At 56.3% G+C, this 24,032-nt stretch overlaps 1 protein-coding gene across 5 annotated transcripts in view; it reads right to left on the minus strand.

Moving 5' to 3' along the window:
- MAD1L1 (mitotic arrest deficient 1 like 1) overlaps positions 1-24,032 on the minus strand; it is a 313,102-nt gene that overhangs the window by 54,958 nt on the left and 234,112 nt on the right. For all 5 annotated transcript variants that reach the window (XM_059414286.1, XM_059414287.1, XM_059414290.1 and 2 more), the window contains one exon: positions 14,707-14,914. In XM_059414286.1, the coding sequence (XP_059270269.1) occupies positions 14,707-14,914 (208 nt within the window). The remainder of the gene's footprint in view (positions 1-14,706; positions 14,915-24,032) is intronic.

Consider the following 24,032-nt stretch of genomic DNA (forward strand, 5'->3'; position numbering starts at 1 on the left):
GCGCAGTCCGTGTGCTGCCGTTCCTCTTCAGCAAAAGGCCCGTGCGAATAGTTTCTGATTCTGCTAGCTGAAAGAAACCCAAAGAGGGTTTTCTCACTTTTATAAAAAAGGCAAGAAGCAATAGTAGCATTCAGTGTTGGTTCTGCAGCAAGCCCTCAGAGGCAGCGAGCACCACTGGCAGCGTGAATGGCCCCCCAGCTCCTTCCCCAGGAGCCACGCGGGGCATCCCGGCATCTAGCCGCCAGAGCTCAGAGCCACAGCTGTGCACGTCTATGCTTTCTCCTGACCGACTTGATGCATCCAGCAGCAAGCTGTGTCGGAGAGAGGTGGTACTTTGGGAACAACTAGACGTCTAAGGAATAAATGAGCGCTGGACCCTCCTTCACATCACATATAAAAGTTAGTTTGATACAGAGCATAGGTCTAAAAGCGTCTAGAAGAAACAGGGAGATGGCAACGCTGGAGCAAGCCAAGATTTCTTAGACAAAGAGCTAAGCACAGAAGAAAACACGAGTAGATTCGACTTCATCAAAATTTAAAACTTTTGCTTATCAAAAAGCAGCATGAAGAAAACGATCACAAGAAAACACTTCAAGCGTTTAAGCGGAGTAGATGTGAGAATGACTCAGGAGATGTGGGAACGCCCTCGCCACTGCTCGCAGTCAGGGAGACACAAGCGGGGCAGACGGCACACCGTCAGCATGCCCGTCAGCACGCCTGTCAGCACGGCCGTGCCCAGGGGCCAGAGAATCAGTGGCGCCAGGGGCATGTGGGGCACAGGCGGGGAGCTAGAGATGCTGCTGCTGCTCCAGAAAACAGCTTGGCAGCTGCTTTAAAGGTTAAATACAAGCCTGCCCCCATCACACCCCAAGAAACAGAGCCCTTGATTCCATTCCTACCCCATGCAAGCCTCGTGGTCCCACATCCTCGGCAGTGACATTCCAGTGAGCCAGGAAGAGGACACTCCCACGCATCCATCAGCGGACGATGGCCCAGACAGAGCGAGGTCCGCACCATGAGTGTTACTTGGTAGCACACATGACTTCATGGCCGGACCTTGAACACATTTCAGTGCGTAGCAGGTGGCAGACATGTCACCAGAGGCAGAATGCGGATTCTGGCCCCACAGCCAGAGTGGACAGTGGGGACAGCAGGGCACCCCTGCTGTGGGCAGCAGGGACCCCTCGGAGTGATGGAAAGGCTTATCGTTTTGACGGTCGCAAGCCTTGCATATTTACTAGAAATCACTGCACGCTTAAAACAGGTAAAGATCAGGACTGTTTGTTTGAAAGGCTATTAGAAGAGTTCTAGGGTCACAGCGAAGCTGAGTGGAAGGTATAGAGATTTCCCCCATGTGGACACACAACACATCCTCCCCCACACTGCGGGCCCCGTGGCTCCACGTCCCATCGGCGTCTGGTGCTAACCGCGTTCTGGCCCGTGGCCATTCTATCAAGGGGTGGCAGTGTCTCCTTGCCGCCACGGGAGTTCAGTTTTAAACACGCAGATTTTGCAATGCCTCAGACACACCCAAGTGGGGGTGTCCAGCAGAGGGACAGGCCCTACAGACACAGCTGTTCTCTGGACAGACGCCCACCGAGGCCTCTTCTATGTGGTTACCACAGATGCCCCCACCCACTTCCAGTCCCCAAGCAGGAGGCCTTGCCCAGGGCAGCAGCTCCAGCCTCGCACCCAGCGGCTGTCCTCAGAGCAGAGGGGAGAGGATGGATGGGGCGGCAGCCCTGGTCCAGACAGAGCCGAGGCCCAGAGTCCAGGCAGTGGGGCCATCGGAGGAACTGGGGCCCACGGCGCAGGCGAGGCAGGGCCCCTTGCTCTGCCGGTGTGCTGCAGGCCCCAGGGGCTAAGTATCAGGACTTCTTTACAACTCCAGTCAAACACCCCACGGATGGTGTTGCCCTTCATTACCCGACCCTGAGAACAAACAAGGAGCTTGGGGACAGAAGGGCCTGGGACACGTGGTGATGAAGTCACCAACCACTCCGCAGAGCCTCCTGTCTGGAGGCAGCACAGGAGGGCGGGGCCTGGGCATCTGGACTCTCATGACCCTGGGCTCTGGGCTCTCCATGGAGGCCACACCTGGCCCCCCACGCACCAGCAGCCCGACCCTGAAGCTGCCTTCCCTCCCCGGGCCTTGCTTCCTGCCCAGCCTTCAGAGACACTGCGGACCCTCTGAGGTGAGGCTGAAAGGGTGGGCTCAGCGCATGTTCAGGGCACGGGATCGGGGAGACCTAGGATCCAAGCTGCGCTGAACATCAGGGTCACTAAGAACTTGTTACAGTACCTTCGTGGGGACTTCTGGCCCAGACAGATGGAGTGGACTTCTCCCTCCCAAAGACAACTCTGTGCCTGGCCATGCCGGGGGCCACACAGCAGAGCTCAGAGGGTGGGGTGAGGAGGAGAGAGGCCTGGGGCCCGGCACGGGAGCCAGAGTGCCACAGCAGAGCAACTCGGGACCCAACCTGGAAAAGGAAGGTGATCTGGACCCTGTGTTTCCAGCCCAGCAGGAGGAGGCTGGGGTGTGCCCATGGGTCCTGGGGCCAAGCACAAGGATGCTGCATGTCCGGGGGAGTGCTGGCTCCTGGCAGTCGGGCCACACGAGTCTGTGCCTGGGGCCCTCCCTGCCCAGAGACAACGAGGTACAGCTGAAGACTCACCTACCGAAGTAAGTTACGAACTTAACGCAATTCCAATAGAAACGGAAACCTCCCCAGCCTTTTCTTGAACTTGACAGAGTGATTCTAAAGTTCCTGTAGAATAAACAGGTAAGAAAGTCTCCGAGTGACAAGGAACCCCTCGCTCTACACCAGATGCTAAAACATACCTCAGAGTTCCAATTAGAAACAAATATATAGTAGAGATAAACACAGTCAACAGGAGACACAAATATAGACGCTGTTATGTATCAGAAGCTCGCAAAGATAAAGGCAGGTCATAAATATGAGGAACAAAGAAAGACAGCGCGATGAGCGGGAGCTGGGCGATCACTCATTGGTTTGGGAAGGGGTCGAATTAGACCCTGACCTTACTCGACACACCAAGGTAAGTTCCAAGTAGATCTTTAAGTGTGAAAAATAAGCCTCCCCGAAAAGAAAAGAAAATCCCAGAAGAAAACAGGATTATTTATCAAAAGGACTTCCTAAGCTTAAAAGTAATGGTATCAATAGAAGAGAGCTCAAAAACAGTTCAAACTTTCTACAAAATATAATCATAAAAAAAAAAAAAAACAATAAGGAAGTGATCAAGGAGCGTGGACTTGGTGAGACCACAGTGGAAGGAGCAGGTGAGACACAATCTTCCTTGTTAGTGAGCAAAGGAACATGTTAAAATGAGGTACCATTTGTATCTAAAATTCTGAAAACTGTGCAGTATAATTGACACTTTTTGGTGTCCAGTTCTATAAGGCCACCACCTCCAACACTCAAGATCGCCTGTCACCCTGGACAGCTAACTGCCACATACTTTGTGCCCCTGGCCCTGGCACCTGCCACCATACCTGTTCACCGACCTGCACTCTTGCCCTCCTGAGTGTCCTATCTCGGACCCTGCAGGGCGCTGCCTGGGGTCCAGCTCCTCCCCTAGCATGGTGTCTCTGGGGCCCCTCCAGGCCCCCAGGCGGTCAGCAGGGGGCCACTCTGACGCGGAGCAGTGTTCCACCCACAGACAGACCCCTGTTCTCCACTCACCCATTAAAGGACATTGGACTGGTAGTGGATTTTGGTGACTATGTGTGACACTGCTAGAAATATGCGTTCCAGTTCCAGGAAAGAAGAGGGTGTGAACTCAAGCCTGCCTTTCAGTGAAGGGGCTCACACTGGAGAGAGTGCATGTCCCACTGGTCCCAAAGGGAAAGGCCGCAGGTGGCCGAGGGTGGGACCAGAGGGCCAGCAGCACCAGTCCCACCACCCTCACTTCAGGAAGTCCCCGCACCAGCCTGGGCGAGTGGACACACGCTGTGAGCCATCTTCTCATCCAGAGCGCCTCGCGTTTCCTGTCTGGTCAGAGCACTGCTCGAGAGCATGCAGCGTAAGGATCCTCTGTGAGTTTGCTGGCCTCACACCCAGGAATTGTTTGTGCTAAGAGTGAATAGAAACGGCATTATGTTCCTGACTTCGGTGTCCACGTGTCTGCTGCCAGCGCATCACGCACAACACATGCGCTTCTTACATGCACACACTCACTCTCGTGTCACATCAAGTGTGTTCAGCAAGGCTGCAGGACACGAGGTCAGCTGGATCACAGGAATCCATGCCAGTCTCACTTCGGCAGTCTTCGGGTTTGTTTTTGCTTCTTGGGGTTTTATGCACCGAGGGTCATCCACAGAGGAGCGCTTCTGCTCCCTCCCTTCCTGTTCCTAAGGCTGCTCGTCCCTGGGGGCCCACACCGGGACTCCCGACACACTCACTCGGGTTGCTAGACCGCCTCTGCCTTATTTCTCATCTTGGGGAAGCACGGATCTGCTGTGAGGGTGCTTGCAGACGCTCTGTGTCAGGCTGAGGAAGCCCCCTCTCTATTTAGTTTGCTGAGAGTTTTCCTGGGTGTTGAACTTTGCCAAATTACCCCAGCAATTGGTTAGATCACATTGATGTAGTGGATGACATCAATGGATATCTGAATCCTGGAATAAATATAAAAATAAGTTCCTAAGGGTCTTGTTTTCTGTCCTGTCACTGGTTCTCTAATTGGGGTAATATTTGCTTCATAAAATGAGTTCAAAAGTGCTCCCTCTTCACTTTTCTTGAAGAGCTTGTACAGAGCTGGTAATTGTTTTTTCCTTGGTACAATTTGCCAGTGACAGCACCCGGGCCTGGAGACATCTTGGGAGGCATCCTGATCGGAGCTCCAGCTCCTGCAACAGCTATGGGACTGTGGGGCTAGCTCCTTCACAGCGGGTGAGCTTTACAGTCGGAGTCTGCCAAGCTTGGCTGCTGTTGCTTGTTTATTTGGTTCCTGGTGTCCCCGCCCCCGCCCTGGACGAGGCACTGGAGCCTGGGCTGGATGCCGCGAGCGCTGGGCACAGGCAGACTTGAGAGAACAAGGCAGGAAAAATCCCTCCTCTTCCTCATCTCATCCCCTTCTCCTCCGGGTCCTTGGCAACCCCACAGAGGTGCAGGTGCTGTGCCGCTGGGTGGACGCCTAGCCCTTCGAGAGCCATGACCTCAGCACAGTGGGGTGAATCCCAGCTGCGGAAGTACACAGCAGAGCAGGGAGGGAACCGGAGAATGTGGGACGAGGGGAGAGGGGACTCCGAGGGGTGTGCCTGGCACCCATACGGGCCATGGAGACTGTGATGTGGCCCAAAACTGAATGGTTGTGGAGGCACAGTTGTCCGCAGGCACGGGGACTGCCCTCTCAGTCCACCTACACAGCCCGCCTGCTGAAACCGACCGACCGAGATGAACATTCTCCACAGAGCTGCAGAAACACCCAGAATCTTGCAACATGGCTTTCAAAAATTACAGAACACATCCAAAATTAAGCAGCACATGGAGAACCAACAAAACACTAACCTGCTAGGAAACACACAGCCAACAGGTGCCGACCCAGGATGACGGAGATGGCAGAACCGCCAAGCAAGATTCCACAGATGCCCCACAAGGACTTTGCAACGCTGTCTGCTCAGAAACAGCATTTAGCACTGGAGCCAGCTGTGGAGAGCATGTCTGTGTACAGGTCCCCTGTCCCCAGAAGCTGCCACTTGCCTTTTTTTTTTAACTTACAACACCATTATGTGCAATCTGAGTTTCCAATGCTCTGTGCCTCTTATGCTGAGGGCAGGTTATCCGAGAGACTGGAGAGGGCTTGTCAGAAGCCATGGAGGCCGGAGGGAGAGAAGCAGTGTCAATTTCCATAATGCTCACAGAACCCCTCACCTACAATTAGCAGGGGCGTCCTTCAGAAGTGAGGGCAAAACGGGGTCACCACGTGGAGGGAACCCCAGGATCCTAGTCCCAGCATACATTCTCTGAAAGAAACACCCAGGGAGTCAATAGCAGAAGGGGAACTTGGAATTTCAGGAATGAAGACAAAGCAACAGGAATTCTAAATGTCTAGGTAAAAATCCTGAGCCATTGTGTGTGTTTGTGTGTGTGTGTCCAAAGAGATACAATGAATTTAAAAAACCCTAAGATATATCAAAATGAGATACTAAAAAATGTTCAAATGATATGGAAATCAGTAGAAATGGGAAAACAGGAATAAAACACAGAGGGCAAGTAAAACTAATCATAAATGGCAGGCCTAACTCCAAACGTATTAAAACATTACATTAAATATAAACGATCTACACACACTGATTAACAGACAGACTATATCTTCCTGTCATGTGCACACAGAACATTTACTAAGATCGCTCAGTACTGGCCATCAGACAAATCCTGAATTAAAAAACAAATTATACAAAGTGTGCTCCCTAAATGTAATGGAATTAAACCAGAAATCAATAACAGAAAGCCACTTGGAAAATCCCCAGACATTTTGAAATTAAAAACACACTTCTAAATAATTTATGAATCACAGAAGACACTTTAAAGAAAACCTGAAAAATTTCTGAACAAAAATGCAACTACAATGTACTAAAATTTGTGGATGCAGCTAAAGCAGTACTCAGATGGAAATTTATAGCATTAAATGCTTATTTTAGAAAACAAAAGAAGATCTCAAATGAGCAATCTCACTTTCCAGCTTAAGAAACCAAACAAAGAGGGATGCCTGGGTAGCTCAGTCGGTTAAGCTGCTGCCTTCGGCTCAGATCATGATCCCAGGGTCCTAGGATCAAGTCCCGCATCGGGCTCCTTGCTTGCCAGGGAGCCTGCTTCTCTCTCTGCCTCTGCCTGCCATTCTGCTTGCTTGTGCATGCGCGCGCTCTCTCTCTCTCTCTGACAAATAAATAAATAAAGTCTTTAAAAAAAGAAAAAAGAAAGAAAAATAAACCAAACAAAGAGCAAGAGGAAGCTGAGTAAGCAGACCAAGGAAGTAACAAGGAAATGAGCAGAAGTCAGTAAAATTGAAAACAGAGGAACAATACTGAAAAACCAATAAAACCGAAAGCTAGGTCTTTGAAAGACTGATCAAATGGATAAATTTCCATCAAAGTTGACAAAGGAAGTAACAAAAGCAAAGACACAAATTACCAAAAAACCCCACAAACTACCACAATTCACCTAAGAATGACCACATAAGCTGATCATCCTGTGGTCATAGTCCACGTGTGCCACCATCACAGAACACGGCAGACCGGGTGGCTTATCAACACAAGCTTGTATTCCTCACGGTTCCGGAGGCTGAGGAGTCTGAGATGAAGATGCTGACAGATTTGGGGTCTGCTGAGGGTCCAGTTACGGGCTCACAGACAGCGTTTTCTCACTGTGTCCTCACGTGGTGGGAGGAGCAAGGGAGTACTGAGGGCAGCAGTCCCATTTGTGGGGGCCCCATCCTTATGCCCTCATCACCCCCCAAGATCCCATCTTCTAACACCGTTGCATTGGGGATGAGGGGCTCAACATACAAACTGTGTGTGTTGGGAATGGGGTACAACTGTTCAGTCCCTGGCTCCTGTAAGTATTAAAAACCTTCGGCGACCCAAAGCTACGGGTCCAGATGGAGTCCAGCAGGTGTGTATAAAATAGCTAAAGAGGAAGTCATGCCAAACTGACACCAACTCCTCTAGGAAACAGAAGAGGAAGAAACATTTTCTGACTCATTTCATTCATTGTGCTGATAAATCAGACAAGGACAGGAGGAGGCAACTATAGACCAATATGAACAACAACATAAAAATTATTGACGAAATATTAGCAAGTTGAATTCAGCACCATAAAATGGAAGAATATGCCACAACCAAGAGGAATTTATTGTAGGAATACAAGTCTGGTCCAAACGTGAAAAATTTCACAAGTAGTCCTCTACACTGACAGCCTAAAGAAGAAAGAACGCACGACCTTACCCACAGATGGAGACCCAAAATTCAGCATCCTACCTGACAGACATGCTCCACAGTCTTGGGGGGCTCCCTCGGCCGGACGGAGGGCACCGACACACAGCCTGCAGCTCCCAGCACCGGTGGCGGGGAGGGACGGAAGGCCCCCCCAGGAGGTGAGGAACACGGCTGGCACACCCGCACTCCGCACCACTCAGCAGAGCACTGGGCTGCGGGCCAGGCAGGGGACGCGGGTGCCCAGGTGTTACGGGAAAATATGGAACAGTCCATCTTCACAAATGGCACGACTACGACGAATAAAACCAACACAATCCAAACAAGACCCTCCCCAAATTGGTATGTGGTTCTGTGAGGACCAAGGACACAAGACCAATCACACTCCTACACACAAAGCAAGATCAGCTGGAAAGAGTAAGCACACACCCAAACACACACACACACACACACACACACACACACACACACACACACAGATTTAATTCCAAGAATTTCAAACAACAACCAGGAAACACTTCAGGACGTTTCTAACAGAGCACGGGAACGCTGAGGAAGGAAACACAGGGAAGCCTGTGTTGTGTCTTTCCACCGCAGGGGTACGGCTCTGCCCAGACTGATGTGCAGACCTAACGGAATGCCCGTGAACATGTCAGCAGGATTTCTTGCAGACACAGAGGAGCTGGATCTCATGTTCATGCGAAAAGGCAGTAGGACGAGAACGGGCAAGGTGCTCGTGAAGAGGGGGCACGAGTCTGAGGACTTGTGTTACGGATGGAGGGTCCAGCTATGGCTGCCAGGCAGGTCCAGCTGTGGCTGCGATAGACATGTAGGTCAGGGGCACAGGACCTCGGAGCAAGGGTAATTCACTGGAGACTGAAGAGGCTTTTCCATGGTTGACGCCGGAACAAACTCCTCAAAACTCATCCCGATGTAAACCTCACATTGCACGCAAAACTCAACTCTATGCAGATCACCAAGTCAGCTGTAAGACTAAAAAACTCTTTATATAAAGTAAGAAAAAAGTGTCTTGACCTTGAGTCAGGCGGGGCTCTCAGATGAGACTCCCGTAAAAGGAACATTAGTTATCTGAGCACAAATGAAAAATGTCTGCTCTGAGAAGGATGCTGCGAGAAAATGAAATTCCCTGAACTCCGTATAAAGAACCAATAAAGGGGAAGCTAGAGCAGAGACCTGCCCCAGAGGACACAGGGCCGGCCCAAGGTGCTGCCGGGGCTCATCCTCGGACAGCGGGGAGCGCCAGCTAGGACGGGACATGCTGCATCACCACACACACATGCACACACACGCACGCACACACATGCACACCCGTGAGAACTACCCTGACAGCACCAGCGTCCACGAGGACACATGGCCACGGGCCACGTATGGACATTGAAGGAAAAGGGCCAGTTTTCTGGAAGCCAACCACGGGCTGACCCAGCCATCCCCACCAAGAATGTGCCCTGAGAAAATGGGCTAAGGCTCCCACAAGCACCTGTGTGGTGGTTTCCTGTGCCTGGTACTCTAATATCGGTGTATTTGGGTGTGTCTGCACCCATTCTGGAAGCTCAGGTCGATGTCTGCTCTGTTTTAAAGCCCCTGTGGTGCTTTTCAGACTCATCCCAGGTGTGTGCCACTCAGGCACCAGCCAGAGGCCTGGTAACCCAGGCCACCTACCCTTCCCTCCTGCTCCTAGGCCTGGGGAGGGAGGACTGTTCTGCAGGGTGGGTGGGTCAGTAGACGCCCAGACCGGGACCCTCCTGCAGCTCACAGGGTCTGTCCCTGGGACAAATGGGAGCACTCATTTGGGGCAGGGGCGTGGGTGGCTGCAGGGACCCTGCATTGCTCCCTGGATTCCCTAGGCACGCCGGTCTTCCTTCCCCCAGCGGATGCGGCATTCCTTGTTGGCAGCACACAGGGATGGCTCTAACTGGGGCCCCACACAGGGCTGGGCACAGGGGACCCCTGCCTGGAATAGCAGCCCTTCTCCCCTCCTACTCAGCCCATGAAGCTCAGCTGAAGCCACCTACCCTGGCCTGGGAAGTTGCCCAGCCGCCAAAGTCTGCCCCTCTTTTGGCCCTCTACACCCAGGGCCCGCTCCGAGGCCCTTGACTCCTGTGGCTCTTCCCCCATTCTGTCCTTAGGGCAGGGACAGGCCCTGCTGCCACCTGTGGGCCCAGAAGACAGCCAGCGGCCAATGCTGCTGGTAACAGGAGCATGTGCCTTGGGGGCCATGGCAAGCCTTCCCCATCTCCTCCGTGGCGGCGCCCTCCCCTCCCCTCCATGTGAGCCAGTGGAAGCTGGAGGTGGCTGCCTCACCTGAGGGCACCAGGGTGGCAGAAACTCAGAAGGCCTGTGCCTTGTGGAGCCACCCCATCATGCTGGGCACCTAGACGGCCCCTCTTCGGCTCATGATCCATGGCCCACCCGTGGCCCACCCACGGAGGCCACTGCAAAGCCCACAGAGAGGATGGCACGGTGAAGGGAGAAGCAAGCTGCTCTCTATGCCCCAGTCCGCCCCCCCCACCCCCCGGGGAGGAGCTCCAGAGCCCACCATCCTTCCCGACTCAGGGACACCCTGGGATCAGCTGCACCCGCACAGCCAGGCCGTGACAAACCTCATCACCTTCACTGTGTTGCTATCAAAACCTGGTTATTTTAATATTAATGCATTACCTAATTAAGCTGCAATTAATAATCTCCCTGGCCGAGCCCGGGTACTGCAGGGGGCCCTGTGGGGAGCCAAGAGCCAGCTGGGGGAGGCTGAGCATTTTGGTTCCTGTTGACCCAGGGGGCTGGGTCCTTGCTAGCAGTCATTGAGCAATTCCTCTGTCAAAGATCCACAAGAACCTCAGACCAGCTCTCCCCCGAACCCTGAGAGCGCAGTCAGCGAGGGTGGGTGGCTGTGCTCGTCCCCCCCCGGCCCGGCTAGCCCAATGGGCCATTCTCCTCCTGTTCAGCCACGCTGCTCTCCTCAGGAGGCCAGCCTCCTGCCGTTGGTCCAGCTGTCTGCCATGTGCACCTGCACCATCTGAGGGCCCTGGGCACCCGCAATGAACTCGGGGTCTGTTTGTTCCACAAGGCCAGCTCAGAGCAGACGGCAGCCTGTCTGACCCTTTACGTCATCTGTCAGGGAACCACTCGAGCTTCTATAAGGTCCGTCGGTCGGTGCTATCCCTGGGGTGCCCAAGAGCGGGGGCCCCTGTATGGGTTTCCTGCCTCATCTCTGGCCTTCCGCCAATGCCCAGACTGGGGCAAGCCTGACTGCTCCCAGTAGCACTGGTCGGCATAGCGGAAGGCCTGGGCGAGGGGTACTGCCGCTCAGAGGTGTGGTAGGGCAGGTGGCCTGTGAGATCCGGGGTAGAGGGCAGCAGCGTGGGGGACATCTGTTGGTGGCTGGAAGGCCCCTGGAGCCCCACTGTCTAAGGGGCATCTCTGGGGTACTCAGGTACACTGGCCAGGGACTTCAAGTGCTGAGGCTTCAAGTCACTGCCCAGCAGCCTGGCCCCGCGTGGCTGGGGCTGCGTGCCCCGCAGATGACCTGGGAGCCTCAGGGTGGGCATGCTGGCAGAGCACCCGGAGCCTCACAGGCAGAAACAAGTACCCCACTGCGTCATCTGCGCGCTCGCCAGCTGGTCAATAGTGGCCCAGTCGTCCACCCACAGGCTCCAGTGCTAACCACGAGGCGCCTGGCTATTCTACCGTGATCCCTTGAGGCTGGGTCCTACAACCACACTCACCGGGTGGCCTCTGCCACAAACATGACACAAATGCCTGGCACGAGGCCATGGGAGACCCAACAGAGGTTCTCAGAGCTCCTGCTCTCACCAAGCCCACAGGAGCAGCGGTGCCACCACACCCACGTGCCCTGCACCTCCCCCACAGCGGCAGCTCACCCGGTGCCCCGAGGGGGCCCCATCCCTAACCGGGTTGTGGCCTCGGTCTCTACGGACCAGCGCCAGGGGCTCAGTGAAACTGACATGCACCGGCCTTCACAAAACAAGCTTGACCTGCACGCATGCCTGAAATTCTAGGCTTCGGTTTGATGCCAACTCTGTTGCACAGGTAGGTCACAGAGAGTCTTCGAGAGTCCAGTGGCGGGATGGGGGGTATGTCCCATTCCCCTGGGGCATTGGCTGTATCCACTGATTGGTAACTTCGGTACTAGGTCCTCCCCTGGTGGACCCACGACGGTGTTGGCGCTCCTGCATCAGACAGTGAGGCCATGCTTACCACCATCAGACCTCTCCCTGGACTCCCTGCCCTGAGTCGCTTGTGTCAGGTCCCCACACTGTCCTGACCGCAGCCACGCGAGCCAGGCCGGACAGGAGAACAGGACTCTCTCTCCTCCTGACACCTTCTGCTGCCCTGCAGCTGCTGACTGTCCTGTTTCTCCAGCAGCTCCATTTTCTGGGTACTCGACTTGGCAAACCCCTACTGGGTGTCGACGTTGGAGCACCCTGACCGTTTGGTACACATGATGAGCTGGGAGTCCAGCACCCAGGCGAGGAAAGCTCTAGTCTGCACCATCTCTCAAGACACTGGACACCTTCCATTCTACAAGGTTCCAAAACTTTCTGACCAGTCTCAACCTGCTCTGGCTGTTCCTGGGGCAGCTGTCCCCGGTCTTCCTCATCTCTCCACAGCTGATGCTCTAGCCTTCTGTATCCACATCTTGCTCCCTGGCTCTTGCCCTCGTTTCAAAGGTGTGCAACCTCCACGGGCCTCATGAGAGAGGGAACCTCGAGCTAGCGTTTTCTAGACACTGAACGTCGGAAACAGAAGCAAACTCCTCCCTCGTGGGGCTGAGCATGGGGCTGGCTGTGAGCTACCGTCTGGTCCCTCGGGCACCCAGAGTTTGGCCCCTAGTGGCTTTCTTGCTCCTCAAGCCACAGTTCAGAAAGGAGCAGCCTGTTTCTCCCTCTCTGGGAGGTGACAGGTGCCCTTGTCCCTTTGTTGAGAAGCCTCACTATGACAAGTCCCAGCATGGGGAGCCTCCCTCTGGCCAGCGGCGAGTCCCCTGGGCCCCCGCCCTCTCCTGGAGCCACCAGAGGAGCTGCAGACATCCCATGTCCCTTGTGCCTTTATCTGACCTTCTGCTCTCCTGTGCACATACACTCCCCCAATTTTCTAAGTCTCCTGTTTAGCTTTTCACTTCAGTTTTGGTGTCTTTAACTTCCGAAAGTTCACGTGTTTCCTCTTTGAAAAAAGTAAAGCAACACATCCTTCCTCTCTGAAGACGGAGGCTTTGTGTTTTCACCTGTGCTGTTCTCTCCCTCCTGGGACTCTGCTCACAGCGAGGGGACAGGCCTGGCAGGGTGCCCCATGTCAGCTGCCACAAAAGGAGCCCTTCCAGAGGGTGTTGTTGTGGTGGGTGAAGAGAAGGGGGCGGATTCGGGCAGGGGTCCCGGCACCCACACGCACCAGCTCTGAGCTTACTTCGCTCTTTCCATCCAGGGACCCTCTGCACACCGCAGATGTGTCTGGCCCAGCAGGCCTGACACAGAGCCCAACATCCTCGGTCCCTAATGAGTTTTGGGGGAGGTCCTGCCAGCATGGGGCCTGCTGTTTGGGATTCTGGCTCTAAGAGAATAACCTTGGTTTTCTGTTTCCTCTTTTCATTGTTGCTGGGGGCAAGGCCACTGCCTACAGCAGAGTGCTGAGTAGAAGGCCTGGGGACCAATGCCTGTCCTTATGCCCTCTGGCAAGTGCCCTTAACCCTCTGCCCCCGGGGCCACCTGCCACTACCACCTCCAGCCTCGGGGGCTCTGGGGCACCACTTGGACCCCTCTTAGCTCCACCCCCTTCAGCCATCCGCCCACCAGCGTCCTCGAGTCTTCTCTGTGGGTTTGTACTTTCCTTGAAAATGAAATACAAAACCCCCAAACCCCTCACGGTCAGGCTGACAGCAGGTCGGGCCAATGGCAATGGCAAACGGGGCAGAGAGGGGGCTGCAGCCAAGACCCCCGAGCAAGAAAACATGTGCAGAACAAGTCCTGGGCAGGGCTGGTAGAGTTGAGGGGGACAAGACGGTGGCCAGAGCCCTGTGCCTTCATGGGACAGAGGATCTGCCCAAGGAGGTCGGGAGGGGCTTCCGCAGGAGGAGCAGTGCCGGAGCGCAGCTGGGAAACATCAAGGGAATAGGGCCTCACCCTAGCTCACTGACAGCTCAGTGTCCCCGTCAGAGCTGTGGCGGGATAGGCTGGGCAGCCCGCGGAGAGGCTGGCTTCTGCACTCGGCCCTCACCCTGGACAGGGACCCAGGCAAGTCAGGCTCCCAGATATGCCCCCTTGGCTGGTAGGTCCCTTTGCTCTGCCCTGGCCGGGAGGCTCAGCACAGGACTCAGTGGGAACAGGAGAGTTACTTGCCCACATGGGCAGTGACGAACCGTGGGCTCAGGGACTGTCGCCCTGGTGTGCAGAGCTGCAGAGTGCGGGTGAGGCCGTGCTCATGTGCCCCGCTCCTGGGCCCTGCACCAGGGCTCTGGACTCCACGAAAGGTACTTAGATCCATGAAAGATGGTCCCCATTTCCACAGAGCATTGGATCGACTCGCGATTAATGGGACACAGATACACCGAAAAATGGCACGAATCCGTGTGAGGGGCTGGGAAGAGTTCAGCCACTTGTTCCCCCACGGCTGCCAGAATCTCTTCCCGCCGTGACCTGCGGCCCCTGAGGGGCTCACTCCCAGGTCCTCCCGCAGCCCCCTGCCCACAGGATGGCCCACGGACGCAGTGGGGAGGGACCTACCTGTTAGTTCCTTGGACGAAGGCAGACTTGCGGCAGCCTCCAGGTCAGCGGGGACAGGGCCGCCTCGCTCCAGGGCGCGCACGAGCTCCCGCAGCTGCTCACACTCCTCCTGCAGCCGGGCCTGGTCCTCGCGGAGCCGCTGCTTGGCCGCGCTGGCCGGGTTCATGCTCATGTGCAGCACTTTGGTCCTGCTCTGGTCGTAGCCACCCTGCAGGACCACGGGGTGGGTCAGCATGGCCTGGATGGACAGCTTTGGGGATGGACACTGGGGGGCTCGGGCAAGGACGGCCACCCCTTTCCTGGGCCTCCACACCTGATTGATGAGGCCGTGGTGCTGTGGCCTGCCTCAGGGAGCGGCAACGGGTAGCTGGGGGAGGAAAGGCAGAGAGACCTGGAGACAGCCCTTCGGAATGTCGCAGGTACTCGGGCTGCCCGGGCGCCTGCCCATCTCCTCACACAGCACCTGGAAAAGCGCACAGGCAGGGCATCACGGGAGTCTGTGCGCTCCAACACGCCACTGGCAAACATTCACACCCAGGGGCCTGGCTCCCACACACCCCGCTGTCTCGAGGTCCACAGATGCAAAAAACAACACAAACCTGAGAGAAAGATTGAGACAAGAGCTAAGTGCCCATGCGGCTGTGCCACACATCCCTGTCACTAACAACACCAGGGCAGTCAGCAGCTTACCAGTTTGGACGCGGCCCTTGCTCAGCTGGGAGTCTACACACACGTGCCGGTACAGCCACCTGTCTGCTCTACACTGGTGTGCGTTCCCGCCCATGTCCACCTGTGCACCCCACCGCGACAGGGCCCAGCCCAGCTCCCTCCCCCGCCGCTGCCCTAGCAGCCCATCCCCCACGGGGCTACCGGGTCCAGCATCCACGGGCCGCGCGTGAGAAGTGCCGCTCTGGACACAGGCCCTCGTGCCTCTGGGTTCAGCCTCTCCACTTCCCAGGCACCAAGGTTGGCCTCTGTCCCACCTCAGGGCGCTGTTCCGAGCACAGGAAGGTTGCCCTCACATTCGGGAATCTAGCTTGGGTGCTGGCCTCACGGATGACGTCACAGTGACGCACATGTCCATGCTCAGCGTGCAGTCAGATCAGTCAGTGTTGACAAACGCACAGTCACGTGTCCTGTCCCACGCTCACTGCCCCCGCGGTTCTGGCTTCTCCAGAACATGGCTAGCGGAGCCTTTTCCAACAGGCTTCCTTCACTTAGCACCATGCGTGGAAGGCTGCACCCCTCCCTTGCTGGCTTGCTGGCTCCTTTCTCTTTGGTGGTCTGCAGCATTCCTTCATGCGGACGCACCTGTGTGCGGGTCTGCTCACTTCTGAGGGGCGCCCTCGTCGCTTCCAGTTTGGGCAGTAATGGAGAAAGCCAACATGAGCAGTCCCGGGCAACTTCTAGGACAGAGGTGTGTGAGTAACTGGGTCCGGCCTTCTGTAGCTTCACCCACCGCCTCCGCTGGGGCCCCTGCGTCCCCTGTGCCCCAGGACCACCCTCGCTCAGCCAACAGACCCCCTCGGTCCCCCTCTGCTGCTCCCACCTGCCTGGCAGCTCCTGTTCTGGTTAGCAGACACCGCCCCACTCCAGCCACTGCGTACCCGCCCCCTGCTCAGTCCCGGAAACCAGCATGAGTGTGGCCCAGTGACTGGGTGAGGCCATTTCCCTGAGGTTTTATTCCCAGTAGCCAGGAGAGGCTGGGAAAGATGCCTCCTCCCTCCTGAGGCTGCAGTTGGGAGAAACAAGGCCTCACTATCTGCCACACGTCGCGCCTCTTCCCTCCTGGCCTGGAAGGGGCCGGTCCACCCCAGGGAAACAAGGTCAGCAACACAGACATGGGGAGCGAGTGAGTCCTGGCCTCCGCGTGGAGCTCAGTAAGCATGGGGGGAATGACTGGAAATCTCAGACCCAACCCAGGGCCTGGATGAACCCCGCAGCCTACGGCCAGTGAACATGCCTACGGGGCCACCTGGCAGACGCCATGACACATGACAGTCTCAGCAGTGACGACCGAGAGCCACCAATGCACGGACAGACGGAGCCCGGGGGAAGGATCATCTCCCCAGTAAATGGTCTGGGGGCAACGGGATGCCCCAATCACCCTGACCATACAGCACACATGAACCCCGACTCCTGAGGGAGGGCAAACTGGGAAACACAAGGTAAAACAGAACCACGTTAGGAAAAAACACAAGAGGACATCGTCACCTTGGAGCAGACAGAGGCTTCTCTGAAACAGGAAAGGTGCTGGCCACACGTGAACACAAGCACACTTGACTCAGAGCGAGAAGGCGACGGCAGAGGCGGACACTTGGAATACAACACCTGACACAGGACTCATGCCCAGAATCCCTGGAGGACTCACACAAGCAAGACAAGCATCAGACAATTCAAGTTTTAAAATGGGCAAAAAATGCAAACACTTAGCAAAAGTGTCCCAGAGGCCAACAAGGCAGGAAATGGAGCACAAATTAATCGTCAGAGGGATGCCAATTAAAACGGCCATGAGATAACCCACATGCATCCCCAAACACCTGCTGGCACTGAACAGATGGGAAACACCAAGCACTGTGTATCCAGTGGCCAGTGCTTGTGCAGGTGGGAACAGGAACGGACACAGCCATCCCAGAAACACCACTTGGCAGTGTGTGTGCTCAGGGAGAGCAGATGGATATCCCATGGCTGGCAACTCCGGGCCTTGCACAGACAGCCACCGGGAGTCAGGAACCAACAGGCCCTGGTCTTGTGGTCCACGCCCATCAAACGCAGTGTGTGGTCCCCATGTGGAGGACCGTCCAGGAGAACGGGCATCACAAACAACACAGAGCAGCAACGTCCGACATGGCGGAGCCCACATCAAGGTCTGACGGCACCCCATGGCGGCAGGACACACTGCTCTGGGCAGTGAAGGGAAAGAGGGGCCAGCTGGGGGGCTCCAGGGTGTCTGTGATGCTCTGCCTCCTGCTCAGGACGCTGGTTACCAGCGGGGTCAGTCAGTCAAGGGAAATCCGTTTCTGGTATCCCGCCCTGTGGCTGTGATGGGAAGGGAAGCCATGACCCAAGGACCATCCAGAAACTCACGGGGAGCCGAATGCTGGACTCTCCCAGAATTTACTCACGCTTGGGAGTGAGGGAGGCACACACATGAACAGATACATATGTGCACACACACATGTATGACACTCATGTGCACACGCACACATGTACATGTGTGTGCGCACACATGCACATGAACATGCTCATATGCACTCATATAGGTAGACACACATATATGCTCATACACCGACATGTGTGTACACACACGGATGGGCACACAATGCACAGGCTCACACACACATACACAGGTATGAAGGTTAGAGAACCCCAAGGGGAAGGGGAACTAGGGACCCCTGCGGTCCATGGGACCTGCCTCTAAGACCCTAATGACCCTGGGTCAGTTTGAGGGGGGGGGTCCCAGCCTTTTGCCCTCATGCTCTTGGATCTGCTAAGAGCAGCTCCAGTTTATGGTCTGGACGACTTGCCCTGTGGCCCAGGCGAGTGGGGGTGGGCTGGAAGCCAGGCCTGGGAAGCTCCCCCTCCACACAAAATTGGCTCCTGGGGGCTCAGGATCCAGGAGATGCTGCCTCCTCTGTCGGGAGGGATGTTTGTTGGGTCATAGCACCGGCCATGTCTCTCTGGCCGGCCCTCCCCGGCCTCCCTGACAAGGACAGGGGCCACAACAGGGCAGGGGAGGGAGAGGGCTGCCTCAAGGGCCTCAGCTCTGCCAAAGCAGAGAGCTGGCACTGCTTTGAGGAAGGCCCTGGACCCGTTCTGGGGCAGGTCCGAGGTTTCCCTCCAGCCAGGTGCTCCATGTCTGGATGGGCAGATGGCCAGGAGGCCGCTGGCCCACCACCCCATCCCATCTCTGCTGGCGAGGCACCTGGGCCAGAAGAACAACCACGGCCAAACTTCCTTCCCGCCTGATCCGCCGTTCTTTGCCCTCTCCTCGACAAGAGTCCCATTTCCTACCGCCTTTGTGAGTCCTACCCCCACGTTTCTCCTCTCTCTTCCCGGAAAAATGGGATGGGGGAGGGGCAGAGCCCTTATTCCGATCATCCCACTCCCCAGGGAAGGAGGCTGGCTGCGGACACATCCGTCAAGTGCGCCAGGGTCAGAGCACGAGCTAAAGCTGCCTTGGGTGTGGTCCTGCCCTGTCACTGAAGGACAGTGCAGCCACCGTGGGGGCCCGGGGCGGGACCAGCCGCCAGCCCAGAACACCTGCAGGTGCCTGCAAAGGGGAGGAGTATGGGGCTGGGGGAGGGAGCAGCAGGATCCTCTCCCTTCTACATGCCCCCTCTAAAAAGTAAAACACCTTCCAGGTATTCTAGGCACAGGAGAAGGCAGCCCATAAGCCCCACGGTAGGAGGGGAGAACAGCTTCAGGCCAGCAGCCACGGCCCCCTGAGCCCCTCTCCACTAGCATCACCTCAGAGAGAGAGAGGAAGGCCACCTACGGCCACCAGAGGGTGGGGGCCCGGGACTCCGAGGAGCCTGCTAGGGAAGGCACTGAGTGGGGAAGACTTGGGGCTCTTGATGGGTTTCTGAGAACCTTGTAAAAACCCCAAAGGAAAAGAGAGATTCTGTAGCTTTGGCTGAATCATAGACTCTCAGACTAGAAGGCAGTGTTACTCCTCGAATTTGAACAGTCTGGGAAAGATAAGCAAGTGTGTGAAATCTATCTCTCCACACAGCCGGCAGAAGCCCGGTGGCAGCAGACGGCCTGGCAGCTTGCTTTCTGGGCCCTTGTGGGCTGGGGTGGGGACCTGGGCACATAGGGAGGGAGTGTAAGGCTTCATGGGCACACGCCTCCATTCACCAGCCCATTTAGTGTCTGCGCTGGGCACCCAGGAGTAAGCCATGAGCCGTGCAAAAACACAGACCCAACTCCTGTCACACTCGAGTCCCCAAATGCCATTCTTCCTTTGGTTTTCCTTCAACCCTTCAAAAGTGTAAGAACAAAGATGGATGAGCAGTCCTTGGGCCTGGACCCACCCCTGGTGAGCCAGAGAGTCAAGTCCCTTCTTTCCCCAGCCACGAAGTAGATGCTCCGGCTGGAGACGGGACGTGACCGCTGATGTCAGGGGGCTGCACAGGGAGGCAGGTGTGGGGTGAATCAGGGACCCGCGCCCGGACATTGAGGTCCTGGAATGTCATCCTCTGTTATGGAGATGCCAAACACACATGGGTGGGAAGGAGAACCACCGCTCCCATCCTGGACCATGACATCCTGGGGGTGGTCCTCCCCTTGAGGGCAAACTGCGGACATAGAAAACATGTGCTAGGGGATTTGGGGATCCAGCAGGGCTCAGCCAGATGGGGTGGACAGAGGGAGGAACCCAAGCAGGGAAAGCCTCACCATTTGATGAGGGTCTGATGAGTTGGGACAAACGACCTGCTCCCTGTAGGAGTCAACACAAGAGGCCCAGCATGGGGAGGCCTTGGGTCCTGGCGTTTACAGTGAGGGTGGAGCCATGGGGTTGGCACCCAAGCCAATTCTGCTGCAGCGAGAGTCATCTCCCCAGTCTCGGGATGACCTGCAAAAGCTCCTGCCCCTCCCAATTCTGGCCACAGACAGCAGAATCCCCAACTGCTCCGTATGGTGGGCAGAGGAGGCCACAGTGTCCTGGCTGGGATGACCTCTGACCTGGTCCTGCCCTGGGAGCCCCAACAGGCTGACGGCAGAGCCCAGCGGACAAGGTCCCGTGGCCTGGCCTCCACCTCCAGGGGGGAGGCACCTGTCACGGAGATGGCACCTGTGGCCAGCGCCAGGGTGAGCTTGGCTGCGCCCCCCCAACCACTCACCACAGCCTTGAGCTCCCTCCCCTGGGAAACATGGATGGACCCAGCCCTCAGGAATGTCAGGGAGTGACAGTGATGTACTCTGAGGTCTGTCACGGACCATGAAGTTTTGTGCCACCACGAACCATCTCCACAGCACGTGGGCAGTGGGTAAAGAAGACAGAAGGTCTCCTGGGCACGTCAGCTGACGGGGGACCACAGCCAGACTCCCCGGATGTGGGACTGGCTACTGCCCTTTCCCTCCATCTGTGCGGAGCCGTAAGGACAGGGCAGGTGGGGCCACATCCCTGACTCTGCTGGAGAGGACGGCCAAGGGAGCTGGGAGGCCCTCCCGAGGGGGTCTGGGGCAGGGATGGGGGCTGTGGTCCACACTCCAGGCTCACCCCTGCATTGCGACGGGCCTGCAGAGGGGGTCAGGGATGGCCAAGCACAGCTATCCACTGTCTAGGCGGCGTGGAGCCTGCCAGCCCTGGGTCTTAGGGAGTGAGCTCCCCAAGCAGGCCGGCCCCCAGAGAATCAGGCTGGGAGGCCGTCACATGCCTTATAAACCTATGGCAAACCCATCCCAGGCGTCCTAGCCCACCGGGCATTTTTCCTCTCTATGGTCAAATTGACAAGTGAGCCTAAAGGCACATCCGCTGGCGCCATCCTGATTGCGCCTGCTTCTGCCTGAGGACCAGTGTCCAACGCTGGTGCCCCACTTCTGGGACTGATACAAGGATGGAATAGCAATGCGCCTGCGGCATGACCCACTCCCTCCCCCCAGCTGAGGGCAGGCTGCTTCTTGGGAGACGGTCCCGTGCATGAGCACCCATGGCAGGCCTAAGCCCCCTCTCCAGACAAGCAGCCACAGCAGGAAGGTTCCAGATCAGGTCTCAGTGCCCACTGCCCCACATATCTTCCCCATGGAGTCCCCCACAGCCTCTAGGTTGACATGACGCATCCAGGTCTGAGTATATGCGTGTGTGGCCTGCCCTCTTCTGAAGCATCAGGGGCTGCACGCAGCTCCCTGGGACGAAGACCCCAAAGAGACCTTGACTCTTCCAGCCTCCCTGCAGGTCCACCCACTGAAAGCTGGAGCTAGTGCCCAGGGAACATGAGCACAGTCACCCAGATGCCCGTGCCGAGCAAGGAAGCTGCTGTGTTAAGCCACTATGTTTTGGGGTGTTAATAACAAAGCAACAGGACAGGACGCTGTCTCTCAAGGAGGCCATGAAAGAAATGAGATGAGCCCTAAGGGCACCCTGGTCACCATCGGGTGGGCAGCAGGCTCCTGGGAGGCTCCAGAGCCAGACTTTTGGGATTCTGCAAAGAACAGTGCCGAGGGGTTATACTCCAACCTGGGTAACCACAGTGCCAAGACAGTGCCCCACCGCCCCTGGCCCCGGCCCAACTGTGGAGGACAAGTGCGAGGATACACAGCTAGCTGGGGGCAAGGCCAGCCGGTACCGCTGGGCGGGCGGCCCCAGGCCCTCCTCCTGTGCAGGGGCTGAAGTCCTGCACTGCAGCACGAGGAATGAGGAGCCCCGCATAGAAGCCCAGGGTCACAGTGCATGCCCTGTTCCCTCCCATCTGTGATCACGCTCCGTCTTTCACAAAACCCTCATTTTAGGGGAAACAGGTAGAGAGTGGGTCAGGGCACAGAGGCTTGGGGCCCCGAAGGCTGGGGCAGATGGTCTGGGGAGACGACCCTAGTGGTTTGCTATCCTGTTTCCTGGAGATGGCTATCATGTGGGCCAGCAATCCTTTCCACGAGTGGGCACAAAGCAAATATTCAGGTTTTGTGGGCCACACAGCCTCTGTTGCCACTGTACATAGGCAGCCAAAGATGTATGTAGACAGATGGGCACTGCTAGGTTACAAGAGAGCTCTATTTGCCAAAACACACGGCCGGCTGGACCTGGCCCACGGGCTCAGGTTTGCTGACCTTGGGTGGGAAGAATCTGAGCAGAAAAGTGGGAGGGGGAGGAAGGTTCTCCTGCAGGGACGTGCTACGGGCTGTGTGGCAGGCCGCACCGAGGCTGGGCCAGAGGCTGGTTTCCAGAGTGCTGGTGCCAGTGATGGGGGGGGCGTCCCCAGCCCACAGAGCCGAGCCAGAGCACACTGAAAACAATAGTGAACAAACAGTGCTGGCAAGGACCAGAGACGGAAATAAGCACCCACAGACCGGAGGACGGCGTGTGTGACAATGACCGCACCCAGCTGGTGGGCACGTGCCCTTCATCCCGCATCACCCAGACGCCAGCTGCTTCCCAAAGTCACGTGGCACTGCAAGGGGTTTGGGAGAACCCTGAATAACCTGGCCACCCTGAAGGGGGTACAGCACAAAGACCCCCAACTTGATTACAGGAGCCACGCACTTGGATGCTGGCCCTGGTATAGACGAGGAGCTCACCGGAAGAGAATCCAAGAGCCCACAGGAGACCCTCCCATCTACAGCCAGCAATTTTCTCCAGTGCTGCCAAGACCACTCAACAGGGAAGAACAGTCCTTTAATACTCGTGCTGAACCATGGGACATCCACAGGCACATATGTGAAGCTGGACCCCTACCTCACGCCATATGTAAAACCCAACTCCAAATCAAACACCTAAGCATAAGAGCTAAAACTACAACTCCCAGGAAAAAAGCGTGAATTTAAGCCTTCGTGACAATGGATTCCACTGTGCATTCCTGGACAGGATGCTAGACACAAAGAAGAACAGAAAAAGGAAAACAAACTGGATGTCATCGCAGTGAAAAACTTTGTGCTTCAAAAGACACCTTCGAGAAAAGGAAAAGACAACGTACAAAACAGGAGAAAATATTTATGAGTCACACATCAAGTACGTGACTTGTACCCACGATGCTGACTCAGTGGGGGACAAAACCAGGTAACAGATTAAAAGACGGGCAGGGTCTGAAGACACACTTCTCCAAGGAGGAGACACCAAAACAAGTAAGTACGTGACAAGATGCCCAAAGCTGATGTCATTGCTCCTCAGGGAAAAGGAAACCAAAGTCCCCCTGAGATAACAAGCCTTGGCGAGGGCGGGGAGGAGGCCGAGCCCCCAAGGACCACTGCTGTGGGTATAAAATGGTAACAGGCCCTCGAGTAACTGGATGTGGAGTCACCATACAGGCCAGTAGGCCTACACACCGGGGTCTGCCTGTGAAGAAATGCTCACAGCATCGTTATTCATGGCAGATAAAAGGCGGGGAGAACCGCGTCCGCACAGGGGAATGTTACTCAGCACTGACACCGGCAACGACACACGTGCTCCTTAGATGCACAATGCTCAGGGAGAGAAGCCCCTCACAGAGCTCCACCAGGACAGGACCCCACACAGGTGGCAAGTGGGCCGGGAGACAGAGGTATCGCAGGGGCAGGGCACGGGATGGCGTCCTGAGGTAACGAGAGTGGTCCGCCACCTGCAAGTCCACCAAAACCACCAAATCACTCTCGTTTCAAATGGGTGAGGTACGTGATACATAAATCCAATC

This window comes from Mustela nigripes, chromosome 11 (genome assembly GCF_022355385.1).
Source record: "Mustela nigripes isolate SB6536 chromosome 11, MUSNIG.SB6536, whole genome shotgun sequence".
In the NCBI taxonomy this organism is placed as follows: domain Eukaryota; kingdom Metazoa; phylum Chordata; class Mammalia; order Carnivora; family Mustelidae; genus Mustela; species Mustela nigripes.